General features: G+C 39.5%; 1 protein-coding gene across 1 annotated transcript; it reads left to right on the top strand.

The window, feature by feature from the left end:
- The first annotated feature begins 523 nt into the window (after nt 1-523).
- snx10b (sorting nexin 10b) lies at nt 524-4,527 on the top strand. Its single transcript, XM_038269422.1, has 6 exons — nt 524-571; nt 755-880; nt 971-1,071; nt 1,175-1,276; nt 1,453-1,662; nt 1,829-4,527. Exons 1-6 carry the CDS (start codon nt 539-541, stop codon nt 1,920-1,922), a joined length of 666 nt encoding a protein of 221 aa, XP_038125350.1. The 5' UTR covers nt 524-538; the 3' UTR covers nt 1,923-4,527.
- The last annotated feature ends 1,931 nt before the right edge of the window (nt 4,528-6,458 follow it).

Below are 6,458 nucleotides of genomic sequence, written 5' to 3'. Positions count from 1 at the left end.
GACATGAGGACCTTCTAGGCATACATGCAAAATGCTATGTATTAATAAAAACTAAAAGGACTCTGCATGTCATCCACACAGTGAAAAATAGCAGCAGGGTTAAGCAGAAATAGGAAAGCTGACCAAAGATAAGATGGATGGAGTGAAGCCTATTAGATACGAAAAAAAAAAGAAATATTTAGACATGTACATATCAATTTACTTTTGTTTTACAATATAGATCTACTTAAATTAGATTGATGACGTTAAACCCCTATCATTAATATAAAATAGAGTTTGGGGATGTAGCTTGAAAAGTTTGAAAAGTTCAAATGATTACTGTTGTAGATCCCTGTTGTAGAGTGTAAACAAAGTAGCATCTTAAAGATTTTACTTGACAGTTCAGGTAAGGGCTTGTGTTTGTCTTGTGACTTTGTTTGGAAACCTTTGCTCCAAGGCAGTAAAAGTGGAAATAAAAGGCACAAGCACAATGCTGCGCACAGCATTATCAGTCTGAGTTACGCTTTCTGACCTTTAATCTTTTCCAGGATTTGGAATAATGAAAGAAGAAACTAAAGGCACTGGAAATCAGGTAGGTCTCACATAACACTTATTTTTTTTAACCAAAATAATAGTCACAATGAATTCAGTGGTCAAACATAGTTTAAAAGTTTTATTTTCTGTATGAAGCAAGACGGGAAATTTGTCTCCATTTTTCTCTGTCATTGCACTTCCTCTATCTGCCCATAAAAACCTTCCTCTTTGTTTCATGAAGCTCATTCAGTTCAGCGTCTCTCCTGCCTTCTCCATGCAGCAGGTCATCAGTGTCTGGGTTCGAGACCCGCGGATACAAAAGAATGACTTTTGGCATGCCTTCATAGACTATGAGATTTGTTTGCATGTAAGTCTGATGTTAAAAAAAACAACTTTTCTCTCTTTTTTCTGTTTGTATGTTACTTTGTTAAATAACCGTGTTACCAAACTGATTTAGACCAACAGTGTATCCTTCACCAAGAAGACATCAAGAGTAAGGAGAAGATATAGTGAGTTTGTCTGGCTCAGACAGAAACTACAGGCAAATTCACTCCTAATGTAAGTAAACATGGAAATTTTTTTAATTTCCCCGAAGAAAGATTTTTCAAATTTTGTTAGAACAGACCTGTTAAAGACTCCTATTTTTCCCCATGTTTTGTAGGTTACAACTACCACAGCTTCCACCCAAAAACCCTTTTTTTAGTCTAAACAACGCCCAGCAGGTTGCAGATCGGATGAAAGGACTCCAGACATTTCTGGAAAAGTAAGAATGTCTGTGTACATAGCAGTTTACTTTTGACACACCACTTCACAAAACCCAACTGGTGTGTGCTGGTTCCCAGCAACTCCAGACCACAGGATGTTTGTTTTCACATCCTCAGGCGGCACGCCATGCCACATATGGAAGATCCTCATTTGTTTATTTCCTCAATTTCTTAGAATCCTGCAGAGCAATCTGGCGCTCTCAGACAGCTGTCTGCACCTCTTCCTTCAGTCCCAGCTGAGCGTTTCTGAAATAGAGGCCTGTGTTTCTGGAAAGACAAGCTTTTCTGTGGCTCAGGCCGTCCATAACAGCAGCCTGAGGAGATTTCACTCAGAGGAGGACCTGAGAAAGGACCTTACCGTGTCCTGTGACTCTGACTCAGATAGGTAATGTAACACTGTACTATCCACAGCCTTATCAGGAGAGTTCATTCTAAAAAACTGCTCTTCCAAAAACTAATGAAGCTTTAACAGTAATATAGTAATCACAGAAAATGAAGTCCACCAAATCAACAACTGATTAAAAACTCTGCTGTTTGATCTGTTCTTGCAGCTCAGAATGCAAAGATTCAAGGCACCAGAATAAGGACTTGGCATTGAACAAATCGAAGAGTGCAGTCACCCTTGATCTAACAGGGACCTGCTAAAAGGAGATGCTTAGCTGCTCGTCTGATTCTACACAAAAACAGAGGACTTTGGGACAGAAGCTTGAGTCTGTCTACCTGATTCTCATCCATCTCTCTGAATTTGCAATAGCTAAAAGAGAAAGCTAGCTGTTACCCTGCCTGGCAACACATTTTCAACATTGTGAAATTCAAACACATTGAACAAAATCAATGATTAATTCCATATGTGCTGTAAAGAATGGCTTACAAAGGTATTCATAACCCTTGAAAGTCTGTGTTTAGTGTTGTGACCTCCAATCTCTGTATATTTTATTGATATTTAATGTAGTACATCAAGAAATTTCAGGATGTAATTGTGAAATGGAAGGAAAATAATAACTGGTTTTCAACTTTTTTACAAATAAAAATTTGAGGTGATTGTGTGAGTGTATCCAGCCCTATTTACTCTGACAACCTTAAAAAGTTCTAACGTAACAAAATGTTTAGAGCGGGGCTAGGTTGAAAATATACATGTACAGGAAAATATATGACAGGAAAAATAACAAATAATAATAATAAAAAAAAAATCCAACAAATGTACCATCTCCATAGTGAAACATGGTGGTGACAACCCAAAACCTCTGCAGCAGGAACTGGATAGTTAAGGGCTGTGTATGCTCCCGCAGCAGTGTGTCACAGTTAGCTTGTCGTAGCTATGACGCAGATATTTGTGATTTATGCCCAATTTTTAAACGGATTTTGTGCTATGTTATTCCATGCCGCAACACAAGAGGGACAATCCCAAACTAGCTAGGATTGTGGGTGTCTGTGTGTCGGTTTTGCCGTCTACAACACCTCATCCAACGCCAGACACAGTTAATCTGTGAATGTTCCCAAAAGACTGGCCGTGGCGCTGCATGTTTTGGCTTCAGGTGCAAACCAAATGACAGTCTCACAGAGCTACAAACTAGCATCCTGCACGGTGTCTGGGATAGTGTCCTAGGTGTGCCAGCCATTGTGGATGGCACTACAGCCAGAGTTTCTGCCATTACGTACCAAACAGGAAATACGCATAGTATAGAATGGATGTGAAATTGACCAATCAGAGGCCTCCTGTCTGCGGCACTATCTGCTGTCACCTACAATTTTGGAGAGGTGCAGCAGAGTGTCTGCGGCAGGGACAGAGGCACTTTGGCATTCACTGTGACACACGCAGACAATCTGGTTTCTGAGTATAAATCAGCCTTTAGTCAGAGGTGAATGGGGAGAGAGACAGAGCAAGGACCAGGCATTACTAAAGGAAAAAATTTTACTCTTGAAAACACTATAAGCAGACCAAAAGCCTATAAGCTTCATATTTAAAACGTTTTTAAAGCATGTCCAGATGTTAAAGGAGCCCTAGAAGCATTGACTTTTTTAACATCGAGCATCTGTCGCAAGACTTAACAATCGCTATTCACAAATACTCTCTGTCCAGTTTGTCCAGTTAGACTGAGCTCCAGCTATTCGATAAGAAGCATGATGGATAAAAATATTAGTGTGTTTATGTTTAAAGCTGATAGAGACCTACCCCTAAAAGTCCTGCAGCTGTGATTGCAGCAAAGGTTTTTAGATAAATACATTTGCAGCCCACACTTTTCAGATTCCTAATTGTAAGACTTTTTTTTCCTTTTTGTTGGTTTGTCATAAAAGACTTCACTTTGTGGTTGAAATTGATAAAATACATAAAATAATCAAAGGGTGTGATCACTTTTTTTTTAGAAGAACAATTTGATTATTCATTTTGTTTTAATCTATTATGACTCTATCCTTCATGCATGGTAGGAAATGTGTAATCAAGCTGTGCCTGAGGATGGCAGTGTTGTCACGGCTTGTAAATGTGTTTTCTTATAAATGTGCTGTAGCTGTGTAGCGTCATTTCCTTAACTAATTTTTACAGAAGCATCATAAATTCTGCTCGTTTGTATGATCAAAGAGTGCCATTGTTTTGGAATCAGAGTATAATATCTCAAGCAGTTGCAGCCTGATCTCATTGTGTAGGACCCAAAGTGAGGGAAGCTTGTCATCTGGTGGCCACTTCAGTGCTTAGTAGTATGACATGTTTAATAGGGTCTCAGCAGAGTTTCACAACAGCACCCCCTGTCAGGTGTCTGACGGGTAGGAAGTCTTCCTCCCTCCCAGTGGACTCAGTTCTGTCTTAGAAGGCCACCAGTAAGACAAGGAGCATTGCTCTCTGCCAAGCAAAAGGCCAGCTGTGCTGACAGACAGCTTCTTTAATCCATATACCTTGCTTTGTGTTAGTCACCTGTTCCCTACAGCTGTTTTGGTTACTTTGTGTGTATTCAGAAATGGGTGTGTGTGCCACATTTGAGTTAGCACAGCCATGTCTATGCAAAGGTAATGACCACTAAGTGAAGACATGCTGACATTTCTGCACGGCTAATTATATTAGCTGTTTCTCTGAGCAGCATCTGAGGAGTTCATTATAAATTCAGATTTTGCTGGTGTTATGGAGAAGAGATGCAGGTGCCTGACCTTTTCTGAAGATATCCAGTCTTCGATACGTGCACTCGCATATGATAACATAAAACCTGCATGTATCACCTTTGTTTTAATTTTGAAGTTGTAAAATAAAATAGAAAACATCTGTGCTTGACTGGCCTGCATAATTTAGATAATTGTTTCATTTGAATAAATTGAAACACACAAGAGGCCGTATCCATTCTAAGGTTTCTGCTGGTTTGACTATAACAGGGAAAATTCTATAGTATCTGTAATCAGACACAGAGGCAGAACAGAAATATATTCACTGCATTCATAAAACTATGTTAAGTGATAATTCAACAGAGTTACTAATGCTTTAACAAAGTTTAACTCTAACAAAGACCTCCACGTAAAGCTTTTTGGGATCAAGTGTTGCTGATGTAAGCGGAAATACTCCTCTCTGAAGACACAACCCCTCTGGCAGAGGTCTTAAAAGATTCAACTTCTTGTTCAACTTCCTATTTTGCCGGTGGCCCTAGATAAGCCTAGTGTTAGCACTCCCCAGCTCAAGGCTGTTCTGTCAGATGAGCATATCCGGTCAGACCAGCAAACTCATAGTCAATACCCGTTTATCCCTTTAGTTTATCCCTTTAGTGTATCTCTTTAATTTTGCATGTAAAATAGACTTTAAACTACCTCCACAGGTGTGTATCCCTTTGGTCATGTACAAAAAACTATTTAATTACGTACTTTGTGGTGTTATTTTGAAGTGTATGGCATGTAAATAGTTTTTTTTTGTACATGACTAAAGGGATACATGCCCGTCGAGGTAGTTTAAAGTCTATTTCAATACAAAACTAAAGAGATAAATGCAAATCTGATGTTTTGCACATGTGTATTTTGTCTATGGGTGTGGTGGTCTGATGAAGAATGCTCATCTGACAGAACACCTCCTCTGCTAACCTAAACCGAACCGCCTAGCAACAGGGCCCCCAATCGCTGTTCCCAAAGGAGCTATTAGAAGCTGTCAGACCCGTGACTGCCTGAGACAAAGAGATGGTGTAGCACCGAGGAGGTGCTGCTGGAGACTGCGGCTACAACTTAACCACCTTAGCTAAACGGGAGACATCCTTTACTACCTTGAGTTATAAAATTAACCCCCTTGCAAAACCGCCTCTTACTATTGCATTGGATTAATCCAAAAATCTTTGAGCTTTGAGCCGAATGCCTTCACTCCACCGAACTAAAACAGTAACATCATCCTTCCCTCTCCTTTCCATCTGATGCTGAGTAAGTGCTCTGCTTGGGTCAACAAGGTAGAATAGGTAGTCGTGTTGGTGTTTTATTTGAATAAGCTTTCTGATTCAACTGCTGATGGTTTTAAGAGTTTGATTGAATCGAGTCATGTGTTTCTGAGCTAACTGCTGCAGTGGACTGACCAGCATCTTAGCTCCAGCTACCTCATGCTGAAAACGTTACAGAGGTTAGATTGTGAGCTAACCCTTTCTTTTTTTAGTTGGACCAGAACCAGAACCCCTGGGGCCAGCTAAGCTAACAGGTCTTTCAGCCTCATTGCTGTTTTATGCATTCCTGGGACTCTATTCATTATTCACCATAAAACTGAATGAAACTTCACTGTTTTGACTGCAGTTAACATCACTGCCTCAGGGTTTATTCACATTTTATCTGCTGTTATTCTTAAAAGGACACTTCTAACATATTAAGCCTTAAACTTCGAACATCCCTCAGCCTTTGAACAGACTTTTAAACCCCTCTTTCCCTTTTATATCTTTATTTTTGTTTATTTTTAGTAGTGTTTAGTGTCTCCTTAGTTATAATACTGTGTGATTGTAGTTAATAAAGGTACCATTGTATTTTAACTCATAGTCTTTTGTGTTTATTTTACACAGTGAACGATTTCTCACTCAGGCTGGATTCACTCTTCTTTCAGTGGCATCCGAATGAACAGAGACACATTCAGTTGGTTGGTGATTAATAACGTTGCTAAGAGCCATAGCCTAAATTACTAAATTGGTGAAAGAACTGAATTTTAACAGCCAGATTCAGGAGTCTAACCTTTTAGGTAAGAGGCTA

Source organism: Cyprinodon tularosa, unplaced genomic scaffold (assembly GCF_016077235.1).
Source record: "Cyprinodon tularosa strain WSP-4 unplaced genomic scaffold, ASM1607723v1 ctg73, whole genome shotgun sequence".
NCBI lineage: Eukaryota > Metazoa > Chordata > Actinopteri > Cyprinodontiformes > Cyprinodontidae > Cyprinodon > Cyprinodon tularosa.
This window is presented reverse-complemented; position numbering and strand designations above follow the sequence as displayed.

Coding starts and splice junctions, on each gene's coding strand:
- snx10b (XM_038269422.1), top strand. CDS start 539: ATGAAAGAAGAAACTAAAGGCACTGGAAATCAG. Junction 881..970: donor ACTATGAGATTTGTTTGCAT/GTAAGTCTGATG, acceptor AAACTGATTTAG/ACCAACAGTGTATCCTTCAC. Junction 1,663..1,828: donor TGTGACTCTGACTCAGATAG/GTAATGTAACAC, acceptor CTGTTCTTGCAG/CTCAGAATGCAAAGATTCAA.